This window comes from Camelus dromedarius, chromosome 12 (assembly GCF_036321535.1).
Source record: "Camelus dromedarius isolate mCamDro1 chromosome 12, mCamDro1.pat, whole genome shotgun sequence".
Lineage (NCBI taxonomy): Eukaryota > Metazoa > Chordata > Mammalia > Artiodactyla > Camelidae > Camelus > Camelus dromedarius.
In genome coordinates this window covers 64,954,479-64,971,748 of record NC_087447.1, presented here as the reverse complement: position 1 = coordinate 64,971,748, position 17,270 = coordinate 64,954,479, and the positions used below count along the sequence as shown (strand labels likewise).

At 36.6% G+C, this 17,270-nt stretch overlaps 1 protein-coding gene across 1 annotated transcript in view; it reads right to left on the bottom strand.

The window, feature by feature from the left end:
• Window positions 1–3,761: 3,761 nt before the first annotated feature.
• The window catches only part of CEP57 (centrosomal protein 57), a 39,498-nt gene continuing 25,989 nt past the window's right edge, over window positions 3,762–17,270 (bottom strand). Inside the window, exons 6-11 of the mRNA XM_031460605.2 lie at window positions 17,168–17,245; window positions 14,254–14,361; window positions 13,636–13,713; window positions 6,905–7,143; window positions 6,158–6,302; window positions 3,762–4,482 (exon numbers count right to left, since the gene is read on the bottom strand). Coding sequence (XP_031316465.1) covers window positions 4,249–4,482; window positions 6,158–6,302; window positions 6,905–7,143; window positions 13,636–13,713; window positions 14,254–14,361; window positions 17,168–17,245 — 882 coding nt within the window. The 3' untranslated portion in view covers window positions 3,762–4,248. The remainder of the gene's footprint in view (window positions 4,483–6,157; window positions 6,303–6,904; window positions 7,144–13,635; window positions 13,714–14,253; window positions 14,362–17,167; window positions 17,246–17,270) is intronic.

Sequence of the window (17,270 nt, the reverse complement as noted above, 5' to 3'; positions counted from 1 at the left end):
TCTCTTCAACAAATGGTGCTGGGGAAACTGGGGAAACCCATGCAGAACAATGAAATCGAACACCTAACACCATTCACAAAATTAACCTGAAATGGATCAAAGGCTTAAACATAAGACCTGATACCATAAAATTTCTAGAAAGGAAGAAGCTCCTAGATATTGGTCTTGGTAATGACTTACTGGACATGATGTCAAAAGCACAAACAACAAAAGCAAAATCCCGCTCCTGGGCATATATCCAGAAGGAACCCTACTTCAGGATGACACCTGCACCCCAATGTTCATAGCAGCACTATTTACAATAGCCAAGACATGGAGACAGCCTAAATGTCCATCAACTGATGACTGGATAAAGAAGAAGTGGTATATTTATACAATGGAATACTACTCAGCCATAAAAACCGACAACATAACACCATTTGCAGCAACATGGATGCTCCTGGAGAATATCATTCTAAGTGAAGTAAGCCAGAAAAAGAAAGAAAAATACCGTATGAGATCGCTCATATGTGGAATCTAAAAAACAAACAAACAAACAAAGCATAAATACAAAACAGAAGCAGACTCATAGACATAGAATACAAACTTGTGGTTGCCAAGGGGGCGGAGGGTGGGAAGGGATAGACAGGATTTCAAAATTGTAGAATAGATAAACAAGATTATACTGTATAGCACAGGGAAATATATACAAGATCTTATGGTAGCTCACAGAGAAAAAAATGTGACAGTGAATACATATATGTTCATGTATAACTGAAAAATTGTGCTCTACACTGGAATTTGACACAACATTGTAAAATGATTATAAATCAATAAAAAATATTAAAAAAGGCAAAAAACAAATGGTACCATATCAAAATCAAAAGCTTCTGCACAGCAAAAGAAACAACAAAAAATGAAGATAACCGTATGAATGGGAGAAAATTTCTGCATACCAATAAATAAAGGGTTTTATTAAATAAAGGGTTAATATCCAAAATATATAAACAACTCATACAACTTAACAAAAAAACCCAATCTGACTAAAAAATGGGCAGAACTAAATGGACATTTTTCCAAATAGGACATCAAACAGACCAACAAGTACATGAAAAGATGCACATCACCACTAATCATCAGGGAAATGCAAATCAAAACCGCAATGAGATGGCACCCAACACTTGTTAGAATGGCTACCATCAGGAAGAAACAGGAGGTGAGGATGCGGTGAAAAGGGAAACTTTATACAGTTGACACAACACAACTTTGAACTGTGTGGGTCCACTTACATTCAGATTTTTTTTTTTCAGTAAATATACACTACAGTATTACATGATCTGAGTGAGGTTGGTTGAATCTGCGGATGTGGAAATGCTGTTGTTCAGGAGTCAACTGTACACTGCTGGTGGGAATGTAAACTGGTTCAACTACAATGGAAAACAGTAGGGTGGTTCATCAAAAAAATTATAATAGATCTACCATATGATCCAGCAATTCCACTTCCAGGCAAATACCCAGAGGAAAATGAAAACAGCATTTCGAAGACAATATATGCATCCCCATGTTTACTACAGCATTATTCACAACAGCCAAGATACGGAAACAACCCAAATGCCCATCAACAGATGAACAGATACCAAAGACATGGTATATATACACAATAGAGTATTACTCAGCCATGAGAAATAGCTAGGATATCCTGCCATTTGCAACAACATGGAGGAACTCTGAGCACATTATGCTAAGTGAGATAAGGCAGAGAAAGACAAATACTGTATGATCTCATTTACAGGTAGAATCTAAAAAAGTCAAAGTCATAAAAAACAGTAAAATGGTGGTTACCAGGAGACAGCGGTTGTAGGGATAAAACTGATGTTAAGGGTACAAACTTGCAACAAGTAGTAAATAAGCCATTGAGATAATGCACGATATAGTGAATACAGGCAGTCAACACTGTACTTTACAGAATGGGATACATATCACTACAATGGCACTCATATCACAATATCAAAGTAACACATTTGCACACCCCAAAGTTACACAATGTTCCATGTCAAAATTATTCAATAAAAAAGACCCTTATAATAAAGATGTTTCTAACAAAGCTACTTGCAAGCTGTGTTCAGGAGTGTCATTTCAGGGACCGGAAGTGATACCCATCCTGTAATGCATGTAATCAAGTGTTAAAAAAAAAAAAAAGCACCTGTAATAAAGATGTTTCTAACAAAAGTAAAAAAAAGAAAAAGAAAAAAGAAAAAGATAATCCACTGATTGTGCATGGAAGCTAGGGAGGGCAGTCAGCACTTTTTATATATTTATCTACACAAACAAAACTCTGAGTTGACAACTGTACGTTTTATAACCTTACCTGTGATACTGGCTGCGTAGGCGTCCTTTTTCCCTTTTCGATGAGAGATATAACACTTAGAGACCTATGTGGCTAAGTCAGAGCTCCTTAGCCTCCCGTCGCTGTCTGCTTACCCTCTGTTCTCACCTGCACAGCTCAGCTTTTGTGCACAGTGCTAGCCCACTGGTCACAGTCCCCCCATGTAGAGTGCAGACTCCTGCCTCCTTGTTTTTGCTCACTTCCTCTTGTTGACCAGGGACTGTTCTCCCTGGGGCTTATTCCTGTTCTCTCGAGTTTAGACGACATTTCCTCCTCGAGGAAGTAAGCCCTGTTGCACTCCCTTCTCAGCCATGCCCCACCTCCTTCTGTGCCACCACAGCACTGTGCATGTGCCACCACCACACTGTACTGAAATGCATGATTCAGATGGCTACGGCCGACTTGTAAACACACCTTTTTTGCTAAGTTAGAAAAGTGTACAGGCAAGCAAAAGTGTAGATGCAATTTCAGGAAATTCACAAATACCCCCAAATCTAAGAACACTTAGTTAAGCACTCTGTAGACAATTAATTCAGTAGGACACCTAACAAGCTTAGTGCCCAGGCAGCCACCACAATTCATGCTGGCTGTCTAGATAAAATCCGAGAACTCCACGTCAATCCCAGGGGAGGCATAAAAAGGAATCTCTTTACAATCTAGTTAACACGTTCATTAGTACTTCTAGAGTTTCTTATCATATCCATGATAGAATTCAGTCTTGTTGGGCCTCGTTTCTACATCAGCATGAGAAAGGCAAGTAAATTATGTATTACACACCACATGTTCTTAATGTTTCTCAACATATGTTAATGTCCTATTTAAAAATGCATTTTTGAGAGATTACAACAAATAAAGCCTTTATTAACAGGCTGTTAAGGAAAATTTCAGTGTTTCCTCAAAAAAGCTGCTTTATTGATTTCAGTAGCAAATTTGTAAAAACTTAACATGTTGATCTATTCAAACTTATGCTTTACATTAACATAATGACCATTGCATGTGTAGTTATTACTGCACTCACACTGTACATCAATAAAAGTAAATATCCAAGGGGTTCTTCTACGTTTTAAGATTAAAAACCTTAATGCCCTGAACTGAATAGCATGATTACAAACAGGTATTATTTAAAAATACAAATGTATTTGCTTTACATCTCCCATTCTCTCTTCATTCCAAAACCTCATTTACTTTATTAACATTTTGTTTATATTTTAAAAAATGCTTTTGTAATTTTCAGTGAACTGATTTAAAATGAATGCTTGAGTCCTTAAAAAAACTTTGATGGTGGATTAATGTCAACATAAGTGTATTTAATACTGATGAATGTTTGAAATGTCAAAAAGCAAAACAAAACAATCCTCTTAAATATGTATAAATATTTAAATATAGAAAACCTCCATCAATTGTCAAAGTATATTTAATGGTTGTACTGGAAAGGAGAAATGGGCGATCCATGCCAGGGGAAGATGGAAGATTTAAAAATGAGACTTTTCAAACATTGCCTGTGAGACAGCCTCATGTTTTGATCATTTCAACCTAATTTTACTTAGCTATGTAGAACTACTTCAAAAAATCACACCCACAAGTAAAAAATTGGTAATTTGTTTACAAAGTGCATATTTCAGTACAGCAAATTCATCTCAAACCAAAGGAACAGAGTATGTGTGGCTTCTTAGCCTTTAAAACTACCCTGGTTTCCATGTAGATGGTTTAACATCTAGTTGTGATACGTTAGCACAAGAAGCCTGTGTAATGAAGCTTGGGTCCCTTAACACTTGCTATTAATTAATCCCAACATAAGTGAGTATGAGACCTGGAAAGTACATTGTCAACATCTGATGGATGAGGTACAAATTATCTGAATAAAATTTATGGCCTGGTACCAGTCAGTACTCCCAACACAAACTATTGCTCTGTAGTGAACTCTGTATGGTTTGCATGTCCTTCAGTAACTGAAGATTTTTCCTACTTTTTTCTCCAGGTCTCGGTTTGGCAAAGTCCTTCTTATTTGTGGTCCCCGTGGTTGTAGAAGAACGGCTGCTGCTGTTTCCCTCTTCACCAAGAGTCTTTCTGGTGGGTCTTGATTCCCTCCTCTGCTTCTCCATCTTTTGTTTCTCCAGCTACAACAAATATCGAGGTAGGGAAAAAAGGAAAAACTAATGACAGCATATTCTTCTGAAAACTGGTACTTTAAACTATCATCCTAACTAAAGGGCATGTAATGTATTCTGGGTTTATTTTTTTAAAGGCTTCAATAATCTATTGCACTAGTTATTTAGCACTCAGTGTTTAAAATACACAGTGACGTAAAAACATGTAATCAGGAGTAAACACGTCGGTTCTGGTGCTGTGTGTGAAGTTAAGGCAGTGTGGCCAAAGTGCAGAACAGGGTAAGGGGGAAACACGGGGGTCTGGAGGAGAGTCTTTCATGGAGAAGGCAAAGTCTGAAACGGGAAATGAAAGAGGATAGATTTGAACAAATGAAGGAGGAGAAAGGCATTCTAGAAACGAGTCTGAGCAGACAAAGCAGCACGTTCCAGACGGATGAAGGGATATAATGGCTATGTATTAATACTATGAAAGGATTTTTAATTTTATTTTACTATTTTTAGAATAATTTAGTTTCAAATAGGGGACTTTATTTTTACTTTAGCTGCTGGCACGTGGGTGTTCCATTAGCATAAAGTTAAATCTAACCTACAGGAAACAAACTAGATCAGTACTCCCACAGGAATCATTTGCTTGTATTTATTTATTTTTTCCTAAGATGTGAATTTTAGAAAAAATGCTTTAAAAGCTGAGGTTTTGGAATTGAAAAGACCCAAGGTTGCATCACACCTCTGCCATTTACCAGTGAGCAGGCAGTATGTCCTCCATCAAGTTACATAATTTCACAGTAGGATATGCCTACCTGCTAGGAATTTTAGCCCCCGTCTCCTCATCTATAAAATGATACATATACTCACTTCATAAGCTTTCCATGAAAACTGAGATGACATATTCCAAGCACTCAGCATTATGCCTATTACACAGCAACCAGCTGATAAATGTCAGTGAAACCTGTTCTGCTACCTGTCTTCTCCATTTCAGTCAGCTGCACCATCATCCTCTCCCTGCCTGTGATCAATCCAGCACCAAGTAACCCTGATTATTTCTACTCCAAAACTCACCTCAAATCTGTCCACTTCTCCCCAGCTGCCGCCCCCCAAAGACCTCGGATAAAGAAAAGCTGAAATGGCCTAGTTCGTCTCTCCGCCTCTATCCTTTCTCCACCCTCCTCCCAGCAGTCATAGTAATCTCTTAACATCAGTCTCTCCGGATGAAAGCCCTTGGTGGATACTAAACAAACAGTTGTTTTATTAATTTAATGTAATCAGTAACATAAATATAACTAAAGATTTTTTTTAACATATTTATATCTGATTTATTCCTTTAGAAATTAAGAACTTCTAGGTGCTTTTAAAGACTTGGGTAAACTTAGAACCATTTAAATTCATCACAGATGTTAAAGTCTGTTCACATAAGAATACTAAATATACTCAATACTTGGAAGATGTATTTTAGATGATGAAATCTACTCTAAGAGATTAAAACACTGTCTTAGCCTGCTTAGCGCCAATTCTCAATAATTAATGAACTGAATTAAGAAGGTCTACAGTAAGGAAATAGTTCCTGCAGTGTTCTATCTATGACACACAACGTCAGCACTTAGTATATTTGAAGAAACGTTTTTTTTTAATTGGTTTATTCTTGTTTTTTTAATCATTAGAAAGGAGTAAAGGAAAATGGCGTTACCTGGGCTTGATATTTTCGAACCTTTGTTATCTGATTGGCTTTTGCCTCCATCCTTCCCACTAATGTCTCCAGTTCACACTCTAGGTTGTCTTTTAGTTCAGCGGTTGGTGATTCTTGGATAAGTTTTGCAAGCTGTTGGTGATCACTGTGTAAAAAACAGAAGGAGGGCTTTAGTAAGTTTCCCATGTTACCTGGTTAAGTCCACTACATCTCACTCAGCATGGGACCACTGCTCTGTGCATTAAGAAGAGACTCAATTTTTTAAACAGAGCAAAAATGTCCATATTATTAGTGATAGTTTAAAAGTTCAAAAAGGCACTGGAAGCAAATGCAAAAAGAGTTCTTCATTTCAAAGAGCTAATGATCTGTATTTCTACCTCCCTGACAAGAGCATTACACATGCAGAAAAGCAATGTCTAGAGAAGGATCTTGTTCTTCACTCGTGTCCTAACTTATCAGTCGAGTGTAGCTAAACTCAATGTCTATCAAGCTCTCAAACAAGGAAATAAAACTTAAATGTAAACCTTGGTCTTCAAAACATTTAACAGTAACAGAAAAAGGAGACATTTCACCCAGAACAGCTGTATTTGTTAAAGTCCTAGCAACCTGTTCAGTGGTTGGTGCGAGGATTGTGTTCAACAAATATTTCTTGAAATATTGAAATATGAGATAGAACAAAGTCACTAAGAAGTGAAAATGAGGTTTTAGAACTAAACGCAATTAAAAAGCCAAAAAACTGAAACTCACAAGCTCATCTGCCCAAACTCATCTTGCAAAGTCTGTAAGACTTCTGCCAGCTCTTCATCAATGCTGCTAGAGGAGGGAGGTGTCACTGACTTCTTGCTTTTAATGCTTCGTGAACATACTTGCTTTGCCAAAGGAACACTGCTGACTACCCGATCATTGCACAGGACTTTACTGTGTTGCTTCATTAGATGCAAGACATGCTGAACATTAGCTACCACGGCATGGCTGGGGCTGGTGGACTAAAGAAAAATGAAAATTAGTGACTGAAGCCACATCCTCTAGAAATGTTTTCTTTTTATCTCCTCACATGGGTAAAAAGACCCTCTCTTCCCCGACAACCAAAGCCCATGACACAAACCTCCTAGTCTATAGTAAATCAGTTACCAAGTCTCACAGACTTAACCTATATTTCTGATCTGCCTCTTAGTCTCCTCCCTCCTGTCATTCACTTGGCTTATGCATCCATCTCTATTAGCAATGGAGGAACATCCTAACTGTCCCCCTGCTCCCAGTCTGTTCCTTCTCTAACTCCACAGTGCTATCAGCTATCCTTCTAAAATATTACTCTGATCATGTTGTTCTCCTATTTGAAATTCTCTGATGTTAAGCCCACTGACTCTGATCTCCAAGCTCCTCGGCACAGAAAACAAGGCCCTGTATCACTGACCTGCAACTTCTACTCCTTGGCCTCATGTCCCACTGTTTCCTAATTGCTTGCCATCATTTGAATAAACTATATTTGCGAGTGCCATTTCTTTTGAGTGCCAATTCTTACACCATTTTTAAAAACCAGTTCAAATATATGATTTATAAAGAGCTTCTTAAAACCTCCAGGTAAAATTAATTGGTCCTTCTCAGATTGCCTACAGCAGTTATGTCTGTCTCAGCATTTATCATATTATGATTGTATCTGCATGTCTATTTCACCTACTAAATAGTGTATGTGCTTCCAGGTGGTAGGGACTGTTACTGTATTCACGTCTCTATCCTCAAATAGTAAGAGGCACTAAGTTCATGGCTGTCACACAACACGAAAATCCTCGTAGCCTTCTCAAAATTTCTGTTTTTGTTTTAAACACTAAACAATAATCTCAATGTGCTATTTCAATTTACAAACACATGGCTGGGCCAACTTGGCTCCACAAGCATCAGCCAGACAGACAGTTTAAAATGCAGATTCCTAGGCGGCATCCAAAACTCAACCAGCGTGTTGTCAAGGCTTAGAAATGTTTATTTAAAAGTCCGCCAGTTGACTCTGATCAGCTAGGTTGATCAGCTAGGTTTGCAAAGGCCACTCTGCTAAGCTAAACTGATGCTCTTTGTATCCTAGTTTTTGTTGTTAGGTAGCAAACTGAGTCCAGCAATATATACACAGAGAAGTACACACCACAACCAAGTGGGGTATACTCCAGGAATGCAAGGCTAGTTCGGTATTTGAAAACCAGTCAATGTAATAATACAGCATATCAGCAAGGTAAAAAAGAAAAATCACATAACCATATCATTTGATGAAGAAAAGCATGTGAAAAAATCCAATACCAATTAAGGGTATCAACTTTCAGCAAAGTAGGAACAGAGAGAAATTTCCTAAGTCGACAAAGAGCATGGGCAAGAAACCTACAGCTAACATCATACTTATTGGTGAAAGACTGATGCTTTCCCCTGAAGATCAGAAAAAAGGCAAGGATGTTCACTCCTACCACTCTTATAATATAGGAAACCCTAGCCAGTGCAGAAAGGCCAGAAAGGAAATAAAAGGCACACAAATTAAAAGGAAGAAATAAAATTATCCCTATTTACAGAGGACATGATTCTTTACACAGAAAAGCAATTCAAAAAATAATTCTGAGGGCTAATAAGTGAATCTGGCAAAGTCATGGAATGTAAGATCAACATACATAACCCAAATACACTAGCAATGATCATGCAGAGACTGAAATTAAAACTCAACAAAATTTACAACTGCTCAAAAAATGTGAATAAAAAGCCAATAAAACAGGTTTAGGACTAATATGATGAAAACCACAAAACACTGATGAAGGAAATCAAAGAGCTAAATAAGACACACAATTCTCATGGGCTGAAAGACTCAACACAACAAGGATGTCAATTCTCCCAAACTGATAGGCATAATACAATTCCTATCAAAACTTCAGCAAGACTTTTCTTGGAAACAGAGAAATTTATTCTAAAATTCACGCAGAAAGGCAAAGGAACTAGAAGTGCTAAAAGAATTTTGAGAAAGAAGAATAAAGTAGGAGAAATAATCACTCTTCCCAATGTTGAGACTTGCCATATAAAACTACAGTCATCAAGGCAGTGTACTGGCAAACAGGTGCACGCATACATCAATGGAAGAGAATGAAAAATAAACCTTGACTTAATAAGCCTCATACTGTAAACAAAAAATTATTTCAAGTAGATCATAGATTTAAATGTAAAATATAAAAGTATAAAAAACACAGATGAAAATGTAAGAGAGACTTGAGAGGATGTACATCTAGGCAGAGTCCTTAGACATGACACCAAAAGCATGATCCACAAAAACAAACAAACAAACAAAAATAAATTAACTGGATTTTGCCAAAACGTAAAGCTTCTGCTTTGTGAAAGAGTTTAAGAGCATAAAAAGGAAACGCTGAAGACTGGGAGGATACATTTGCAAACCACATATCTGACACATGACTTGTGTGTAAAATACATAAAGAACTTTCAAAACCTAATAGTAAAAACAAACAAACAAACCAATTCAATTTAAAAAGGGCAAGATACACAGACATTTCACTAGAGGATATACAACAAATAAGTACATGAAAAGGAAGTTCAAACACCATTAGTCATAAGGAACAATTTAAAACCATAGTGAGGTATCACAACATACCTATCAGAACAATAAATTAAGTGACAATACTAAGTGTTGCTGAGAATGTGGAAAAACTATCTTTCATACACTGCTACAGAGAATATAAAATGTTAGAGCCACTCAAAAACAGCTGGGTAGTTTCTTTAAAGACTAAACATACACTTACCATACAATCTAGCAATCAATTTCCTGGGAATTTATCCCAGAGAAATGAAAAGGTGTGCCGACACAAAAAGCTGTACACAAATGTTCATATTGGTTTTATATGTAAATGCCAAAACTGGAAACAACCCAAATATCCTTCAACAAGTGAATCATTAAATTGTGGTACATCCACACCAGGAATAGTACTCAGTAACAGAAAGGAAAAACTATGGTTACATAGAACAAGTTTGATGGATCTCAAGGGAATTATGCTGTGCAAAATCAATTTTGAAAGGTGACATACTGCATGATACCATTTATTTAACATTGTGAAATTACAGATGTGGTCTGGTGGTGGTGCCACAGATCTACATGTGATAAAATTGCAGTGACGTATCTGCACATGTGCTCACGTGCATACAGGAGCACATGTAAAACTAGAGAAACCTGAATAAGGTCTGTGGATCGTACCAATGCTAATCTGGTTTTGATACTGTACTAGATATATGTTACTACTGGGGTAAACTGGGTGAAGGGTACACAGGATCTTTCTGTATTTTTTCAACTTGGTATGAATCTATATAATCTTTTCAAAATAAAAAAGTTAATCCATGTTTCCACCTAGATAATTGAAACTCATTTACATTTAAATGGTTTAGATATACATTCTCCTTTGCAAGTACATTGTCATCAATACAAACTTGATTATCAAAAACCAAATTCACCTGCCTCAGTAACTTTAAATGCTTATATACATGGTATTCATTTTAAAGTGCGAATGAATGGGGAATCACTATTTTGCCCATAACTTTTAGTATGTATTCACTATACTAATTGCCTACAAATAAATTTTCAACAAACAGTATATAGTTTTTGAAATTCTTTTTTCTATTGTTTTTCTGATTGTATTAAGATAACTTTGCTGAATCTAATAATAAAAAAACGAACTTGTATTTTGTCTTTTAGGTTTCATTTTTCCTAGTAATTCATTTTGATTGCATTTTACAAATGTACTGGTTTATGTCAATGTATAGTTAAAAATAAAAACTGGTTCTCCACCATAGATAAGTTTGAGAAACACTCAGATGACAGCACATTCTTAGCTGTTTGAATAGTATTTCACAAAAAGTACAAATTACAACTGCAAAAGAAGAGCTTAGGTTGAAAAGCCCTGTCTTTGAACCTGTGAACCTGTCCTGTTCAACCTCTGTATCAATGACTACAGTGAGAATTACCAAACATAGGCAATTAAATCTGAGGATAACACAAATGTAATAGAAGACTGAACTAGATTCTAATCTAATGTGGGACAGACTGAATCTGTTCCTATAGTGCTTCATTGGATTAAAAATTCTGTATAAAAAAAATCAGCTCCACAAGTATAGGACCTAGAGCAGCTGATGCAAAGATTCAGGAAAAGATCTGTGACTTCAGTTGACTCCACAACTGCTGAGTGAAAGGGATGCTGTGGCTTCCCAGTAACATTAATGTGATGCTAGGCTGAATTAACAGACTATCCAGAACATGACCAATGGTCTGTTCTGCGTTAGTCACACCACATTTAGAGGGCTATATTCAATTTAGGGAGAAAGAGTAATGAAGTGGTAAAGAAACTCATAAACCACATCTTATGTTGAAGAAAAAACAGTTATTTGTAACTAGAATAAGGAGATAAGAATAGAAATAAAGCTATCTTCAAAAGTTTCTAAACTTCCTATAGTCAAGGGTTCATTTCTTCTATTGGATCCCTGAGAGCAGAAAACAGACCAATGAATAGAATTTACAGTGAAAGACTTCATCTCACTTAAGACCTTTCAAATAAAGCCATCCAGTAATGTGAAGGGCTGTTTGAGGTATAATAAGGTTTCATCAGTAGATGTGTCTGCACAGAGTACACAAGCGTTACTCTGGATGTTTACACAATGAAAACACTGGGCAGGGAAGGGCACTAAGTGGGCCCCAAATCTAACTGAATGTTAAACGGAGACTGGGGACCAGGTAAAAATACGTTCTCCGCCCTGCACTCAGAAGGTTCTGATCTAGTAGAATAGTAGTGGGGCTTCGTAATCTCATTTCCAAATGCACAGTCAGTGATTCTGATGTCCTTTGAGAAACTGTTTCCAGTGCAACTCAAAGATTCTATGGCAAAGTAAAACCAAATGGCTCCACAGTTAGAAGCAAGAGATAAAAGAAATAACAAAGGTCAAAAGATGGTCTGCAATCCAAAAAATTAAATTTAGGGTAAAGGACAGCATGGAGCCAATGGCAAAACGTTTTAAAGTGATTTGTGCCTCATCACATCTACAAAGGGCAAATGGGAGCCAGGAAATAGTTCATTCCCCAAGCTTTCACTGAGGATTTACTGTGGGATTAAAATAAAGAAAGAAATAAAATTAAAGCCTCTCAAACTCACAATCTAGATGGGGATTCAAGGCATCTACGCATGTAACAACTAGCAACACAATCATTAATGAAAAGTGGTATAAGCTAACACACGTAAGCACTTACTAGAAATCACTTAAAAAACCAGAAACAGAGTTAACCATATGATCCAGCAATCCCACTCCTGAGCATATATCCTGAAAAGACAACAAAACAAAACAAAACAAAACAAAACAAAACAAAACAAAACAAAACCCTCTAATTCGAAAAGGTAAGTGCACCCCAATGTTCAAAGCAGCACTATTTACAATAGTCAAGACGTGGAAACTACCCAAGTGCCCATCAGCAGATGACTGGTTTAAGGCAATGTGGTATACAGATGCTGGTATGCTACTCAGCCATAAAAAAGAATAAATAATACCATTTACAGCAACATGGAAGTGAAGTAAGACAGACAGAGAAAGGCAAATACCATAACAGTATCACTTACATGTGGAATCTAAAAAAAATGATACAAGTGAACTTATTTACAAAACAGAAACAGACACACAGACATAGAAAACAAATTTATAGTTACCAAAGAGGAAAGAAGTGAGGGGAAGGGAAAAATTAGGAGTTTAGTGGGACTGGTAGATACAAACTATTATATAGAAAAAGATAAATAAAAAAGGTCCTACTGTATAGCACAGGGAACTATATTCAAGTAACTTGTAATAACCTACAATGACAAAGAATATGTCTAACTGAATCATGATGCTCTACACCAGAAACAAACAGAACACTGTAAATCAGCTATACTTCAATTGAAAAAAAAAAAAAGCACATACTAAAAAAAAAAAAAAAAAACTCATCTAGAAAAAAAAATCACCCAGTACTTGCTGATACTTGACAAAATGATCTCTATATTTTTAAGCATTAAAGGAACTTAGGATTCAAGTCTATGTATGACTGCTTCTTGGAGAATGAATCCTATTAAGTAATATGTACATGTCATTTAAATATCCGTTACCTAATTACAAATCAACGGGGCTCTCAATAAAAATGCAAGGTTACAAATATACTGTTTCCTACAGTCCCTAGATCCTACCTGCAACCACACCTTCTCCAAGCCAGGATGTCTGCTTTTGTTCATAACTTCCCTGCTTTAAAGTGTCCTCCTAGTCTCTTCCCTGCTCCCTCAACCCCATAAAACTTTCCTCCATCTCATTCTCACATAATTACAATTCATATTGGTAAAGAAGCAGGAAAATGTTACCACCATTTATAGGTATAAAGGCAGATGAGCGGACTTAATTCAAAGATCTAGGTTGTATAAAAAAAATCCTGAGTTCAACCAACTCACCTTTCCAGCTACAAATGGCATATCACCCAAGCATAATCTATAATGTGGTTGTGCAGCAAAGTAGTTCTTAGAGCCTTTCTGAATGGAAAAGAAAGAAAAGCAATTATAGTCACATGATGATAAAAGCTGACTACACATGACTAAGCTGAAACTCCAGCTTACTGCTGGGCTACTGTCTCTACTGGCACTGGGATCTGGAGCTCCTAATAATACTCATCAACACGCATCCTAGTCTAGGAAAGGATAGGAAAGAAAAATAGTACCTGTCAAAATAGCAGTAACAGTCTAAACAGAGAAGCAGTGCGTGTGTGTACGTATATCCACACACAAATTTTTAAGAACAAAAGGTAATCAACACAATACTGAATATTAATAACCAGTACCTGTGCAGTGCTACGTAGTTCTAAAATGCTTTCCTTTTTTTTTTTTTTATTATCTCACTGTTAGGGTGAAAACTGACAAGTAGGTATTACTTACCCCCATTTTCCTAATGAAGAAACTGAGAATGTAAGAAATGTACTCAGTCAACGGTGAAGTACCACATGGTGTACAAGTGTTTTCACATAAACGACACCAAGTACTAATCAGCACTTTGACTTACTGGTTCTGTTTTCATACCTTTTCTGGTGGTTTTGACTTCTTTTTTTTAATTCTTTTTGGACTAGGAACAGATGAAGTAGCCTTATGTTCAAGGATAAGTCTGTTTGTTTCTAGACCAGTCTGCAACTAGGAAAAATGTGACAGCCTAAAGTTAATACTGTAGAAATAAAAGCTGACCCCAATTTGAGTTTGCTATGTAAAAGGCCTGTAAAAACCTACAGTAGTGTCAGATTAAAAAACACATCATAGCTGTGTGACTGTGTCTTGAACCAATCTGTCAACCTCTGTCAGATATTTTAAATCACTATCAGTCTTTTTATCTTGAAGTGCTCTGCTATATAATTTGTCCCTTCACAGCCTGAAACCCTTCAGCTCCGTTATTTGAGGTTGGTCCTTAAATTATGTCTAATGAGTTAAATGCAACATTTCTAACTCCAAACCAATGTTTAATGTTTTGTTCTTTTCACAGACGGCATATACAACAGTGCCAGACACAAAGCAGCTGGAGAGTCTTCCTCATTTAAAAATTCATACACTTATAATTAAAATGAACTAGAAATCTATGCCCAAAAGAACTGGAAAGAATGTCAGAAAATGTTATCAGGCCCTTTTCTCTAGAAGCTTAGTAACTACATTCATTTAATATGGTAGAAATTCCACAAGCAATTCTTAAGGATTTCAAACAAGGACTGTTGTTTTCCCTAAAGCAACTTTCAACTTTCCTTTAAAAATATAATCATACACATATACGTGTGTGTGTGTGTGAGTTTATTTGTCTAAAATAGTGGTTTCAAATCTGCCTATGTATCAAAATTGTCTGGAGTTTATGAGAAAAATTAAGATTGTCAGGTGCCTCTCCAGACCTCATGATTTTAAACATTCCAGGCTGGGGAAATTTGTATTTTAAAATTCTTCAGGAAATTAAGATGGAGCTCAAACACTCAGAACCAATGGATTAGTTGTAAGAAATACTGAGTTTATTCCTAATACTTACCATGACGATTGCATTCCTTGGGGATAGAATCTATTCAGTGACAAAGGAACACAGGGATTTCTACTCTCATGAATATCTACATTCCCACACGATGCTTTATACACAGTAAATCAAACATAGAATTCAATGAACATGAAATTACTACTGTGGAAGACCTATGAAGCCAATGAGTTTATTTGTTTATTTGTTTTTTGGGGGGTCATTAGGTTTATTTATTTATTTTTAATGGAGGTACTGAGGATTGAACCCAGGACCTTGTGCAAGCCAAGCATGCGCTCTACCACTGAGCTATATCCTCCCTGACAATGAGTTTAAATAGCATGTAAAATAAAAGATTTCTGAACTATTTTAATTTCCAGCTTACTTAGTTCTTCCCAGTAGTTGTCACATATTTGTGTGGCAGTTTTAACATTTTAAAGTACTTTCATTATCTTTTCTCTTGTTTCATCGCTCCAACATAAAGAAGATGTGAAATGAAGACCACTTTATCAGTGGTAAAACCCAAGCTCTGAATGGTTAATTTCTTGCCCAAGACTACACAAATTAGGGTTAGCTAGACTTGGAACCACATATCATTCCTGGCTGGTTCTTCCCCTACAGCAGTGTTCACTATCAGAATTCAAAACCTTTAGTGATATTATATTGTCAGTAATCACTGATTTGGTCTCCATTTTTTGACTGCTAAATACAAAAATACCATAAAGTAATTTTTTAATTCATAAAATAATGAACTTATTTAATTCTATATTTCATGTACAACAGAACTCACTACTACAATTTATATAAAGCACAACCCAAAAGTCTGCATGTTATAGGTTAGGCAATGGGACACAGTAAAAGTGGCCTACTTACCTTAAAGTGGAATGGACAGAGAAGTAATCTCAAAAATAAAACCACATGGCTATGTAACTCAGAAAGCACACAGAGGTAAAAAATACATACACATTGATCAGAAGGTAAATATTTGAGAAGGAAAATACGTTAAGTTCATAAATTTGGGGAAGCAGTGGAAGAAACAGACAAGAAAATAAAGATGAGATAGTAGACGTTACAGTCCTATGAGCACATGTGTGAAGTGAGCCCAGACACCGCTGACATCCGGCCACAGTCTGAACTGCAGAGCCTCCACTCCTAACGGTTTTTGGAATCTGGCCCTGATTCTTGTGTTAATATTATGAGAAAAGATACTTATAAATGATATAAAACTTAAAGACTTTGGAAAGGGGAGGGTAATATATGGGAGGTACTTAAATAAATAAGCTTATATGGGTAGAGACTTCAGTTATAAACAGAAGTATTTTATTTGGCCCGTAAGTAAGATTTACTAGGACAGAAATGCTGCTTATCTTCTAGAAATGCAGTTCTGGTTGGTACATACTCAGCATTTCTATGCATTCGCACTGCCTTACCTGTTCTACCTGGCGGCCACTGCAGAGGATAAAATCCTGGACTAGGAATGAGCAGAGCTCATCCTCCTTACATGGAAGCTTCTGTGATTTACTATGTGTCACCACCTACCGGGCAGCTCACTACTTCACCTTCTGTCCTGGAGTCTCGAGGCCACCAAAACACTCGGGAAGCGCTTATAAATAAGTAGGACACTGAACAAGGCCTTCCAACACCTCTGACAGTGACTGATGTGAGACGCTGCACATGACCGTGTATTGTACTATGTGTATAGTCTCTAATATTTTTTAGTCCACGTTGACTTTTTAAATGCTGATCAAAAGCCCACAATGTGAAAAACCCTATAGAACTGCTCAACTTTTACTTTCTGAGTATAAAAATAAGTTTATAATTTTTCAGATTAACCTAAGTCTGCAAATTTATATACTGGGCCATTCTAAAGTATAAATAATCAAAGCAGCCCACACCTACATGTATTTACACAGAGCAGTATAAAATGTGAGGAGCCCGCCTGCGCACATTTCAGCTTACCTGGGCGGCCTTAGCTTGCATACGTTTCCTTTCCTGTTCCTCTTCACGGAGTTTTGCTTCCAACTCTTGCATTTTTTTCTAGTGATAAAAACATTAAAAGTGG